The 14662-nt window shown below is 43.5% G+C and overlaps 1 protein-coding gene across 1 annotated transcript in view; it reads right to left on the reverse strand.

Moving 5' to 3' along the window:
- Positions 1 to 352: 352 nt before the first annotated feature.
- slc2a8 (solute carrier family 2 member 8) overlaps positions 353 to 14662 on the reverse strand; it is a 47738-nt gene continuing 33428 nt past the window's right edge. The window contains exons 4-10 of the mRNA XM_078426109.1: positions 13964 to 14063; positions 12213 to 12424; positions 11688 to 11837; positions 8830 to 8938; positions 5590 to 5757; positions 3771 to 3916; positions 353 to 2204 (exon numbers count right to left, since the gene is read on the reverse strand). Of these exons, the coding sequence (XP_078282235.1) occupies positions 2049 to 2204; positions 3771 to 3916; positions 5590 to 5757; positions 8830 to 8938; positions 11688 to 11837; positions 12213 to 12424; positions 13964 to 14063 (1041 nt within the window). The 3' untranslated portion in view covers positions 353 to 2048. The remainder of the gene's footprint in view (positions 2205 to 3770; positions 3917 to 5589; positions 5758 to 8829; positions 8939 to 11687; positions 11838 to 12212; positions 12425 to 13963; positions 14064 to 14662) is intronic.

A 14662-nucleotide genomic window follows, 5' to 3' on the forward strand; every position in this document is an offset into this window, starting at 1 on the left:
GTATCCCTAAACAATTCTTGCTGCAGATTTACCAAAGTTGCAGATTTATCTAAAACACCTAAAAGTCATCAACTCATCAGAAGGCAAAATAACTAAACACTCCAAAGAAAAAACAAGGCCATGAGACGATACAGTCCCCATGACCATCCCACAGTAACATCAACCAAAACAGAGGTAAATAACCAATGGTTTATTTTCAACAGCCATCAATGCACCTCTAAATTAGAGATGCATGGTGTTCTGCAAATCTATCTGCATGGCCAGTGAATATGTGGGGGGAGAGATTTGTCCTCCATCTCTAACCTTTTACCCTGGCTCTCTTGAAAATGAGTTCACTCAGGTCCTTCTGCTTTACTGGTACTGGTTTATTTGTCATGAGTAGTGGTCATCAAGACTAAGGTTATCTGTTCAAAAAAAGTCAAAGGCATATATAAAATAAAATCACTGTGCTCTTAAAATCAGTGCAAATAGTAAACCCAAAGCAAAACAACTAACCAACAAATTTTCTATTTTAATCAGGAACGTCAAGTTCTCAATAATAACATGGATTAGCTTACATTCAAGTTAGCTTCATTTAAATGATTCAGTTTATAATGGTGTCAGCACAGTATTTAACACAATAAACAGTACAAACATTTTATGCTTCACAGGTTAAACAATCTCCGTGAGGTAGTGTTAAACATGGTTTCTTGAGAAATCTAAAATGAAAATTAAAATATGCAGCATCTGTTAAAAGAAATGTACAAATGTCAAGGTGACAAGGAAAGAACTGCAGATGCTGGTTTAAATCAAAGATAGATACAAAATGCTGGAGTAACTCAGTGCGTCAGGCAGTATCTCTGGAGAGAAGGAATAGGTGACGTTTTCGGGTCGAGACCCTTCATCAGACTGAAGAAGGTTCTCGACCAGGAACGTCACCTATTCCTTCTCTCCAGAGATGCTGTCTGTCCCGCTAAGGAACATATATGCATATCAACTCTAGTTACGCTTAAAATGCTATGATTAAAGTCTACCAATTTCTGTCTGGTACGTTTTCAGCTTCAAAATATTCATTGGACATCACGTTGGGAAGGCAAATATTAAAATTTTACTCCAGTATTCTGCACTACAATGAATCTTGCCATCTCTTGCTTATTTCAATTAAAAGTGCCCATCTTCCATCTAAAGAGCTAGCCTCTGCTTTAAGCAGGCAAGCCATTAAAAAACTGACACAGGGTCTTGGACCTGCAATGTTAACTCTCTCTTTCCACAGATGCTGACTGACCTTGAGTGTTTCCAGCATTTTTCTGGCACTATTTTATTTATATTTAGGCAGACAATGTGCCCTGCAGCTTATTTGTATCAGCTCCATTCCAGAATTGATTACAACAATTTTAGATCTTGGCCCCTTGTTGGAATTCCACAGTAATTCCACAAGCTCTAAAAAGGTAGAAATGATCAATGCACCCCAGACCCAATGAGCAATCGTGGTTTAAAATGCGGTGCAATGGAGTTTTATTAAAAAAATTACAAACACAGAAAGTGGAGTAGAAAGATAAAAAATGGTAATTTTGACATGGATGAATAAAAACGCAGAAAGCCAGTTTTACTTTTCCAAATGGATGGAACAAAAATGAAAATTGAGAGATGCAAAATGGATGCCTGGTTTGTTAATCACACTTGGTTAACTAGTTAAAAATAACCCTGAGGTAAAAAAAAACTGTGGCAGTTCTGCGCTAATATAAAATAAAAACATTGAGATGATTATCAACAAAGGTAAAAGCCATTAAAAATGTATTCGTAACATTAACCATGGTAATGATACCACTGTCATTTGGGCCAAGCCTGCAGCAACACTATGGAGCAGCATTTCATAGTCCCAAAGATTTTGCCATTCTCCCTGTAAACTATCTACTGATATCGCTAAAGAAATCAAAGGTGCAACTTTGACAATTTTAATACCATGAGGGCTCAGCTGCAGTATTATTTAAAACACCTCTTAAAAGATCTGTGCAGAACGATAACAGATCTACACCATTGACTAACAGTGTCTTTTAAAAACGGGTAATTCAGTCTGCCAGTCCTTGGGCAGGTCCTCTAAAGAGGGCCTCAATTTGTTCAAGGGTCTTCCCCTTTGTTTCGGGCATGAAGAAAATCGCGAAGAGGAAATTCATGAAACAGAAACATGAAAAGAGCCAGAAGGTCCCATACTGAGTGATGTTCTCCTGGAAAAAAGAATGGAAATTTTACGACTTTGCATTGAAACATACGCGTTCAGGTAAAGATTTAGAACATCCTAGCTAAGCGTGAACCCCTTGGGCCCAAACCTCTCCTGCGGGCCCGGCAACTCTCCCCCAACTGACGACACTCACCCACTTGAAGGTATCACAAAGTGCTGGAGTAACTCAGTAGATCAGGCAGCAACTAGGAGAGAATGAATAGGTGACGTTTCGGGTCAAGAACCTTTTTCAGACTGAGACTGAAGAAGGGTCTCGGCCCGAAACGCACCCATTCCTTCTCTCCTAGATGCTGCCTGACCTGCTGAGTTACTCCAGCACTTTGTGATACCTTCGATTTGTCCCAGCATCTGCAGTTATTTTCCTACACTCACCCACTCCATGTCCCCCTTAACACTCCCCGGGGCCGGGTGAGCGGGGAGAGGAAAGGGGAGATCAACGGGCCCCAACTGCACAGGCATGGACACGTTGGGTTCCCATTATGACATTGAACACGCGGATCCGGTGGCCATCTTAGATCAACGGGCCCCAACTGCGCAGGTGAGGAGCCGTTTGTTCTGCCCACGCACGGATGCGGTGGCCATCTTACGTATCAGATCAACGGGCCCCAACTGCGCAGGCATGGACACGTTGGGTTCCCATTATGACATTGAACACGCGGACCCGTTGGGTTCCCATTGTGGAGATGAACACGGCTGACGGGCAGGGCAGGTGGAAAAGGGATTTTTTAAGTTTAAAAAGGTGATTTTTTAAGTTTAAAAAGTGAAAAACTTTTAAAATATAACAACCATTTGAACCGCAGGACAATGGAGATCAAGGTGGTGGTAAAATTTTAGTAATATATAGATTGCAGTCATAGTAAATAAAATAATTAATTAATAATTAATACTGGCCACGTTTCAATGAATCTAAATTAAAAGCTTTGCTCTTCTTTAAATGTAGCAATATCAAATTTGAAGTAGTTCCTTTTTTCCTACATTATGAATTGAGGTTTCAAAGAAGTGAAAAATTCAATGAGATTAATGAGGCAGTTTGAAACATTACTACTCAGCACTAATTATAACAATGTGAAAAATTGCCCAGATATTTTCCTGTTTATGAATGCAAGACTCGTCCAATCCAGGTAATTACTGCTCATTCCACTTTCAAGCAAAGTTGGTGGAAAGCAGCACATCAAAGCGGCAGCTCAACCACTACCTTCAAGAGCAATTAGGGATCGGCAGAATTATCCAAGAAGGAATACAAAAAGGAATACGGGAAATGTTTAGGAAGGAATTGCAGATGCTGGTTTACAGACACACAAAAAGCTAGAGTAACTCTGTGGGCCAGGCAGCACCTCGGGAGAAAAGAAATAGGTGACATTTCGGGTCAATAGAAGGGTCTCGGCCCGAAATGTCACCTATTCCTTGCCTCCCGAGATGTGGCCTGACTCGCCGAGTTACTCCAGCTTTTTGAATCTATCCAAGAAATATTGTCAACTTGACCTTGTGTTAAAACATTTTATTCTATTTTAACCAGATTAATTGGACAAACACATATCAAGAAGACACTTACAAGAAGATCATTGAACTCCTTAGTTACTAGAAATGCAGTTGACCAGTTTGTTAGGACGCATACTCCACTTGCTATGCCTCTCACCCGCACTGGAAATATCTCAGACATCACCAGCCATGGAATTGGGCCACAGCCAATGGCAAAACCTGAGACGGATAATTTAGATTCATTAATAAACCTTGCTTTAATTAAACATTATGAAATTACAGTTGCTTTAAATGTCATTGATCATTTTAAATGTGCATTAATATTTGAGATATTCATCACCTGTAGTAGGCAGTGTATTTGTGTTCAATCACATCTATTAGCACTACAAATCACCCCCCAATAAAGGGATGATAACCTCCCATTACCATTTTCAGGGCTTCAATACGTCTAATGCTCAGCCAGTTGGAACTCAAGAGAAAAAGGGAAACACCTCCTGCACAAATAACTTTGCTAAGAAATGGCCATTTGATTCCATTGAGATTCTTTGCTTAATAATTCAGTTACTATACAAGAGCCATTCTGGTGAGGATAGGGAGTGGGAATTGCAAGCTGCACCTCTATCTGATGACATTTGGGGAAATTAGAGACCAGAGTAAGCCAGTAATGAATAACAGGATTTCCACTTTCTAGGTTACATTCCTTGTCCAGTTTCAAAATCAAACTGCTAGCTACATTTTCAGTTTAGAGAGTTGAGGCATAAAGGTCAGGCTTCAGCCTTGTTTTCTGACATGCTAACAGATCCTTGGGCCCAATGGTAATTTTCCCGAGCAGAGCACTTCAGATAGTCTTGCACAAATTTCCACAGCTGCTGGAGGTCAAAAGACCAGTTTTGTTTCTCTCCTTCCTACCATCACCAATGATCAAGGCCTGCAGATGAATAACAGCCACAAGGAATAGCTGACATGCCCAATACACCAAAAAATATGAATTTTGTTTTGTAAAATGGAATCATACCACTAATGTACCACTGGGTTACTGTGTGATATTGACCTTTAGTGAAAATAGAAGGTTAGATGTTTACTTTAGACTTTACAGATACAGTGCGGAAACAGGCCTTTGGGCCCACTGAGTCCGTGCCGACCAGTGATCATCCCGTACACTAGTATTATCCTACACACTAGGGACAATTTACAATTTTAGAGAAGCCAATTAACCTACAAACCTGTACATCTTTGGAGTGTGGGAGGAAACCGGAGTACCCGGAGAAATCCCACACAGTCACAGGGAGAACGTCTAGACTCTGTACAGACAGCACCCGTAGTCAGTATCTAACCAGGGTCTCTGGAGCTGCAAGGCCACAACTCTAACACTGCACTACCGTGCCATCCCAAGGATTAAATTAAGAGACAACACAAAATAGCACTGTTCTTCCGAGAATCACTCAGGGCCGATTTGAATATGTCGTTGAAACTGAAAGGCCATCAAGTATGTGATGTGGGATGTGGGAATCTCCTGCAAGATCAGCATTTGTTCCACATCTTTAACTGTTTGGTTTGCTGGCCATTTTAAAAGGCAACTACATAGCTCTGGGGCTGGTGGCACAATAGAGGGTCAAGGAAGCTACACTTCCTTCAATTAAAAGACATGGGTGAACAACAGACATGACAGATAACCATCACAATTACTGCTACTGACTGCAACTTTGTATAAACAATGCCAAGGAGAAAAAAGCTCTGGTGACTGTAGAGACTCAAAATCTGGTTCATAACTTAAGGGTGAAGTCAGATGTCATTGAATGACCAATCAAGTCTGCCATCGCAGTGAACTTGGGAAACTTCATTTCAAATAAACATTCAATATTTCTAAAAGATGAAGATGGATTTAGATTTACCTGCTATGAAAATAACTAGACAGACAAGGGGCAACCAGGTTGGAGCATGTGGTGCCATAGAAATTGAATTCTGAACGTCAACTTTGTGAAGAGAAGAATTATTGATGTTTTCATGCCAGATTTTAAAGTACACTCCAAAGACTGCTGCACTGATGGACATGATCAAAGCTGTTAAAAAATAAATACAAGATAAATAATTGACCGCATAAAGCCCCAACACCAGTTTTAAGTATCACAGCTTGGTCTTTCCTTTAGCCAAATCTCACCAAATCTCACCAAATTTTGGATCTGCTTTAGACTCACTGATGGAAACCTGTAAAGTTTTCTGCTGAAGATAGACATAAAATGCTGGAGTAACTCAGCGGGACAGGCAGCATCTCTGAGAGAAGGAATGGGTGACGTTTTGGGTCGATTCTGCCTGAACAAGGGTCTCGACCCGAAACGTCACCCATTCCTTCTCTCCAGTGGTCACATTATGCAGTCGGGCATCATGCGTTTTGTGTCTATCTTTGGTTTAAACCTGTATCTGCAGACCTTTCCTACAATTAAAGTGTTCTGCTGATATCAGACAACTTTGGACTTTGCTGGAAAGTGCTTAGGCAACCCATACAAATACTTTTTGCTTGGACAGGACTTTTTTGAGGCTATAATGATGGATGCATCAGAGTATTGAGTGCAATGAAGGAAATTCACAAATCATAAAATGGCATAAAATTATTTCTACACAAACCTCTTAAAACAGAGTGTAGTCATACAGAAACATTCCAGAAGAAGCATTTAGCAAAGGATGACTTGAATAGTGAAACCTATCTGCAACCCTCCAGAAATCATTCAGGTTCAGATTGTTTGCCAGTGTTACCTCCTGAAACGGGTGCAATGTTTGGGATTCAATATCTACTACTGTACTATTTCACCACATTCTTACTGCCTTCAAGTCCAAGTGTGTTTTTTAAAGTGAAACAATTGCATTAGCAAGGGCTGGCTGAAAGTATGCAACATCTGCAAGGCAAGCAGAGAAATAATTTAATTGTGCAGCAGGATGTGCTGAGGTGCATGATGCCCGACTGCATAATGTGACCACGGGATTCCTTCAATCAAACAAATCTGTAATACCCTTACATACAATGAGCCTGTCACTACGACTCACTCCCCAGTCACTCCCTCATCTGAGGGAGCAGGTGGGACCGCCGTGAAGAACAATGGGGACCCGGTGTGGGGGGACCACTGTGAACAATGGGGACCCGGTGTGGGGGGACCACTGTGAACAATGGGGACCCGGTGTGGGTGGGGGGACCGCAGTGAACAATGGGGACCTGGTGTGGGGGGGGGGGACCACTGTGAACAATGGGGACCCGGTGTGGGGGGAGGGACCGCAGTGAACAATGGGGACCCGGTGTGGGGGGGGGACCACTGTGAACAATGGGGACCCAGGGTGGGGGGGCCGCAGTGAACAATGGGGACCTGGTGTGGGGGGGGGGGGCACTGTGAACAATGGGGACCCGGTGTGGGGGGGGGACCGCAGTGAACAATGGGGACCTGTTGTGGGGGGGGGGGGGGACCACTGTGAACAATGGGGACCCGGTGTGGGGGGGGGGGGGGGGGGACCACTGTGAACAATGGGGACCCAGGGTGGGGGGACCGCAGTGAACAATGGGGAAATGGTGTGGGGGGACCACTGTGAACAATGGGGACCCGGTGTGGGGGACCACTTGGAACAATGGGGACCCAGGGTGGGGGGGACCGCAGTGAACAATGGGGACCCGGTGTGGGGGGGGGAACCGCAGTGAACAATGGGGACCCGGTGTGTGGGGGGGGGGACCGCAGTGAACAATGGGGACCCGGTGTGGGGGGACCACTGTGAACAATGGGGACCCGGTGTGGGTGGGGGGAACGCAGTGAACAATGGGGACCTGGTGTGGGGGGGGGACCACTGTGAACAATGGGGACCCGGTGTGGTGGGGGGGACCACTGTGAACAATGGGGACCCAGGGTGGGGGGACAACTGTGAACAATGGGGACCCGGTGTGGGGGGGACGGGACCGCAGTGAACAATGGGGACCTGTTGTGGGGGGGGGGGGGACCACTGTGAACAATGGGGACCCAGGGTGGGGGGACCGCAGTGAACAATGGGAACCCGGTGTGGGGGGACCACTGTGAACAATGGGGACCCAGGGTGGGGGGACCACTGTGAACAATGGGGACCCGGTGTGGGGGGACCGCCGTGAGGGACAGTGGGAGAACAAAGGGGGACCCGGTGTGGAGGGGGGGCACTCTAGTTTAGGATCCTCTACCCAGGGGATTAGTCTGTGTTTGTTTGTTCCGGTGAAAGTGCTGTGCACATGGCAGCCAGCCAACAGTTGCTTGTCTTTTCTTTTTGTTTTCACTTTTAATTTCAAGTGTTTCGTGTACCTTGTTGTGTGTTGTGACTGTCAGCAGACCAATTTCCCTCCGGGCAGGAATAAAGTTTTATCATACCGTATCGTATCTCCCCCACCCGCCTGGCAGAAGGTACAAAAGTTAGAACCACCAGATTAAAGAACAGATTCTTGCCCGCTGTTACCAGGAACGGACCAAGGAATTTCTTTTGTCAGAGGGTGGTGAATCTGTGGAATTCATTGCCACAGAATGCTGGAGGCCAAATCAATGGATATTTTTTAGACAGAGATTCACAGATTTGTGATTAGTAAGAGTGTCAGGGGTTATGGGAAAAAGACAGGAGAATGGGGTTTGAGAAGGAAAGATAGATCAGCCATGATTGAATGGCGGAGTGGACTTGATGAGCCAAATGGCCCAATTATGGTCCTAGAAATTATACCAACAATAAACTCCCAATCTCTCAGTTTGCCCTGTGGCTGCCCTTGCACTATTACTGCACTTTCTATGTTACTGTAACACTATTATCTCTATACTCTCTATTTTCTCTGTTACACCGAGGTTGTTACGTATGGTACAAATTACCTGGATAGCATGCATAATAAATTTTTCACTATCGCAGTACAAGTGAGAATAATAAATCAATACTATGAAACTGGCAGAGTTTTTGCCAGACAGAATCTTTAGATTTAATGACATTCACAATGTCTCAAGCTCTTTAAAAGTGTGGATTTGCTGTTATCAGTCTTTCTAGAATAAAATTACTTTTTTGGTCATTCAGCTACCTAGGATTTTAAATGCATAAAGAGATTGGACAATGTTCAAAGCTTTAGTTGTGCTAAAGCAGTTCATCGCCTGACGGCTCACCTGATATTGCCAAGAGAATTTTTCTGCCTGCTTTGTCCATGATAAGAGCAGCTATTAGAGTGAAAACTACCTGAACAACACCAACTATTACCGAACCTTCACTGCTGTTCTGAAAGAGAATGCAGACAAATGAGAATTCCTTACCGCAAAATTAGTAGTGTTCATAAAAACTAATTCAATCTCGGCAGATAAATTAACAAAGCTCTAACTTTGATCTTATAGGAGCCGTACAAAATCATGACCGGAATAGATGGGGTAAAGTCACAGAATCATTTGCCCAGACGAGGGGGAAATCGAGAAACGGAGGACATAGGTTTATGGGATGATTTAATAGGAACCCAAGGGGGTGACTTTTTTTTCCACACACATGGGTGGCGGGTGGATGGGACGAGCTGCCGGAGGTAGTTGAGGCAGGGACGATCGCAACGTTTAAGAAACATTTAGGCAGGTACAAGAATGGACAGGTTGGTCGCGTGGGCATGTTGGGCCGATGGGCCTATTACCACGCTGTATGACTCTGACTCTCTTGGTCATTTCCAATGACAAATGTATCAAAGGCAAAATTAAAACACACCTGTCTTCTACTCCAATTTCTTAGAATTGTCTTTTTTCTACGAAACCATCCCAACATATTTCAAGAAAGGGTGAATTCAGACAGCAGGAGTTGAAAGTCAGGAAACAGGCCGAGATGGGGGAGAAGGTTCAGAGGGGAGCAAAATAGAGGAAGATGCGAGATAAATTCCAACAAACACCATCCTTTATAACTGTTCTGTATTGTTAATAATATTTCAATAAACAGCAGTATTAAGTTGGTTGACCACATCACTGCAAAATGCTCCAAAGCGTGAACCCATGAAAAAGAAAAGTGATTTTTAATTGCAATTACCGGCTGCTCACTCAAGAGGGAGCTACTTGCAATGGTTAAAAGTCATTGCAGAAAATATTGTAAATATGAAAACAATATTAGATTGTGTTATTTAATACAGATTAAATCAGAATATTTTTTTTGTAAATATTTAAAATAATCAGGATGAGCCACGCCTGCTAATGGAGGCAAAAGTGGAGATTTTGCAATTGATACTGTGGCCCTGCTATCTACCCAACACGTTGGCCCCACTGTAAGTGGTATCTGTGTGAAGCATAAATCACATTTAGATCTGTGCCCAGGTTTGCAAGTTAAGAGGTGACAAAAGATCTTAATGTGAGAAGTGCAGATGCCACAAATGGCAAACTGTAGGTGCAATAGTAGAGTCACACTGTCAAAGACCGAGGCCTCTGACTAATCTGCGTGCAGCTTTCTTGATCTTTGTAACCACATGGGTTTCCTCCCACATCCTGAAGACTTGCAGATTGGTAGATTAGTTAGTGCTTTGTGTGTAGGTGCATGGCACAATGTGGGGAGAGTTGAGATTGTGGATTAACTCACGATAAATACAAATGGGTAGTTGATGGTCATTTGGACACATTGGGCTGTGGGGTCCTTTTCCTTGCTAGTGGTTGAAGGAGCGGGCGGCCGATTGCAGAGTTGGTGCACTCTGGTGGCACGGTGGCCTAGCGGTAGAGTTGCTGCTTTACAGCATCAGGGACTCGGCTTCGATCATGACTATGGGTGCTATCTGTATGGAGTTTGTCTGTTCTCCTTGTGACCGCGTGGGTTTATTTTGGAGAAATATGCACCAAACGCGGGCAGGTGGGACTAGTGTAGCTGGAACATGTTGGCCGGTGTGGGCAAGTTGGGTCGAAGGGCCAGTTTCCACGCTCTATCACTCTATCTGCAGCTTACACAGGGTTCTGTGTGCTCTTCACGTGTGGCCTGCAGATTTTCAATACTATTTAGAATGCTCCTTCTCCACTGAGCAGTCATGGGCCAGAGATTCCCACCGTCACACTGTAGTCCAACTTAGCTATTGCAATCCTAGTCATTCAATGATTAAACAAAATTGTAGACTCAGCAACTGTTTTACTAAATACACATGCTTGGTCCTCTAAGGCTTACTGGATCTCCTGGTTGCTAAGCATTTCAACACCCCTTCCCATTCCATTCCCATACGGACATCTCTATCCTGGGCTTCCACCATTGCCAGAGCAAGGCCACACAGCCCCTCATATTCCGCTTGAGTAGCCTGCAACCCAATGGTATGAATGTTGAATTCTCCAATTTTAGGTAACTAACCTACACAAACATCCCTGTGTGCTCTTCATGTGTGACCTTACCATTTTCAATACTATTTAGATTACTCCCCTACTGACCAGTCAAGGGCCAGCAGTTCCAAGGAGGATGGGTTATTTCTTCAACTAGGCTCTGAACACATGGGGGTGGCACAGCAGTAGAGTTGGTCTCTTACATTGCCAGGGACCCAGGTTCGATCCTGATTACAGGTGCTTGTCTATACAGAGTTTGTACATTTACTCCAGGATCTCCAGTTTCCTTCCATACTCCAAAGACATAGATTTGTAGGTTAATTAGCTTGGTATAATTGCAAATTGTTCCTACTGTGTGTCGGATAGTGTTAATGTGCGGGGATCGCTGGTCGGCGTGGACTCGGTGGGCTGAAAGGCCTGTTCCCGCACTGTATCTCTAAACTAAACTTGCTTGAATATTTTACTCTGTCCAATCTGTTCTAAGTGATGCATAAAACAAATCAATGGTCTAATATCCTTATTGTTGTAACATGTACATTCATATAGTTTAAAACCACTGCACTGTCAGGGGGTCATTTAACAAACTGCTGGATCAATACATTTTATTTTTAGAAGCAATACTGGTAGACAAATTACGTTCCAGGAGAATGACCAGATTTCTACAGATTTTCTTATTAAGAGCACGGAACATTTGTCATACAATGAAACTTTATTACCTCAAAATTTGCTTGCTCAAAGATGGTTTCAGCGTAAAACATAACAGCATTGATTCCACTTAGCTGCTGAAATAGCATCAGAAATATCCCAATAAGTAAAGGCTTGTAAACTGCTGAATCTTTTAGCTCTGAAAGTGCAAATTTGGTATCCTGAAAGCAGAAGTAAAATGGATCAAACAGAGTCATATTACACAGAAACATCATGTCCATGTTGTCCTTTTTGTCCATCTACATTAATCCCATGAGAACCATATCCTGTTGTGCATTGCCTATTCCAAGTGTCAGTGCAAACGATCAGTTCAGTTGTTGTTGCATGCTATCCAGTCAGCAGAAAAGGAATACATGATTTCAATTGACCCGTTTACACTGACTTAAATGTATTAAATTTATCTTATTTCATCACATCCTCTGGTAGCCGTTCTGGAATATAAACCACTTAAAAATGCCTTGGAGCACCTTTAACATTTCTATTTCTCCTCAGTGCGAAGTACTCCTATCCTCAATTCTTAAGGGTCACTGAATTACCTGTGTATTGCAACTCTCTTCAATCTGTCTGCATTCCCAGTCATACTCTACTTCAGGCCCTCTGAGCCACGCCAAAACAGCCAGTGCTTCAGAGCGTTTGTTCTTGCTCAGTAGGTACCTTGGGGTTTCCGGCATGAAATACATTAGTATTACCATCAAGGCTGGTGGAACAGAAGATAGCACAGCAAGCCAATACCAAGGCAAAATCATTCCTGATGAAACAAAACAACCATGTTACCATCACACTCTAAACCAACTTAGCTATTGCAATTCTAGTCATTCAATGATTACACTAAATTGTAGACTCTGTGACTGTTCCACTGAACACGGTACTCGGTCCTCCAAAGCCTACTGGATCTCCCACTTGCTAACCATTTTGACTCCTCTTCCCATTCCCATACTGACATCCCTGTTCTGGCACTCCTCCATTGCCAGAGTGAGGCTATACACAAACTGGAGGAACAGCCCCTCATATTATGCTTGGGTAGTTTACAATCCATTGAACTCTCGAATTTTCAGTAACTAACCTACACAAACCCCCTTCCTGCCCCTCTTTCCTATGCCCCATCTGAACGTGCATCCATTTTCCCCCTCTCCATTCCTTTCCACCCGTATTCCTTCCAGTCTTCACAATTCACACTTTTATCCTTCTCACATCTTATCTATTCATCTCGTGCCTTTGTTCAACCATTTGCCTATCAAAACCCTCCTACCCCACTGGTATCCACCTATCACTTGCCAGACTTTTTCCCACACCGCTCTCTCTTTCAGCTCCTCCCGCCTGATTGATTTACTAAACCAAGCCTCATGTAGGTTCTTTTAATGGAAAAGAGGGCTGTGCCCGTGATGGACTGGGCTGAGTGCACCACTCTCTGCAGCCTCTTGCACTCATGTGTGTTGGAACTGCAGTACCAGGCCATGATACAACCAGTCAGGATACTTTCTATAGTACATCTGTAGAGGTTTGCTGCAGTATTCAGAGACACGTTGGTACACCTTCATGATAACATCCATCACATGCCTGTCTAAATGCCCCCTTAAATGATGCTATTTTTTCCACTTCCATCAGCTTCTCTGCAGTGCTTTTATGTAAAAACAAACCAACTGATGCCATCAAAGCAACCCTGAGGACGAACTACAGGAAGGAGGCCAAAGTTGCAGGGTGAGGCATGAAGATGGGGAGAGTGGCAAAATAGGTGTGACTGGGAACATACAAAGATCACATACTGACTGTCCTTGTAAAAAATACATCAGCGGTTCCCCGCGTCGGTCGGTGCCTGGCGCACCAATGTCATCTCCCACTAGTCCTGTCAAGTCACCTGTTGCGTCTCCACTCTCCTCCCCTTGTTCTCCCGCGAAAGGAGGTGAGGCGGTCTCTTACCGCACGAGGGCCGGATGGGTTTGTAGGCCACCCGTTAGATATGGCGATTTTGTGTAACTTTGCTAGTATATTCTTCACATTTTGTTTTTCATTGCTTAAGCTACCGTTGTTTCTTTATTTCTACAAGAAGAGATGTAGATGGGCTATTGCATGCTAACCAATCGTAGTGTTTGTTAGTAGTAGTCCCGCCTAGTAGGTGCTTTATAATATTAAGAACTCGCCTACGTCAGGCAGTAGATGTAGCAGCTCGGACCTGTGGTAATGTACTGCAGGTCCTATGATGCAAGTGCTTCAATAAAATGATGCGTTGTATCTTAGCGTGGACTTAACCACTTTATTACACTTTAACTTAAAAATATGCCATTCATACCGCCAACATATGCACCCATGATTCCTATTACCACCATCAGCTGAACACAAGATCCCAAAAGCCCTCGTACTTTAGGGTGAGACGTTTCAGAAATATAAACCTAGGTAAAAGAAAATAAACATTTTATAGACTTTGTGGTAATCATCCTAAACAGCATTCTTTGAAACATTACATTGTTTTCAGATTGGGAACAGTAAACATTGTTGATGAGTTGTGCTCATGTCATTTTTGAGATATATTACACACCCAGTTCTTGTTGATTTGCCACAAGGAATGGCAGGTAGCCAGTGGGTCAGACATTCAAAATTATAATGGTTACTTAGAGGAGATCGATTCAGCATTGCACACCAGACCTTTCTTAGCAACGTCTGCCCTCCTGTGGCTGATCAGGGCTCCTACAAACTTCACTTCAGGCCAAAACACAGGCTCATATTAAATTTTAGGCAGAAAAACAACTAAGACGTTCCATGTGGTGAACTGAAAAAGGATCCATTAGAATTTAGAAAACAGACATTTCAGAGAAGTGAAGTGCTGACATTTAGCTTTAGTCATACAGCATTGAAACAGGCCCTTTGGCCCACTGAGCGAGTCTGTGCTGACCTACGATTGCCTGTACACCAGTTCTATCCTACACACCTGAGACAATTTACAGAAGCCAATTAACCGACAAACTTGCACGTCTTTGGAAAGTTGGATGAA

This window comes from Rhinoraja longicauda, chromosome 31 (genome assembly GCF_053455715.1).
Source record: "Rhinoraja longicauda isolate Sanriku21f chromosome 31, sRhiLon1.1, whole genome shotgun sequence".
Taxonomy (NCBI): Eukaryota; Metazoa; Chordata; class Chondrichthyes; order Rajiformes; family Arhynchobatidae; genus Rhinoraja; species Rhinoraja longicauda.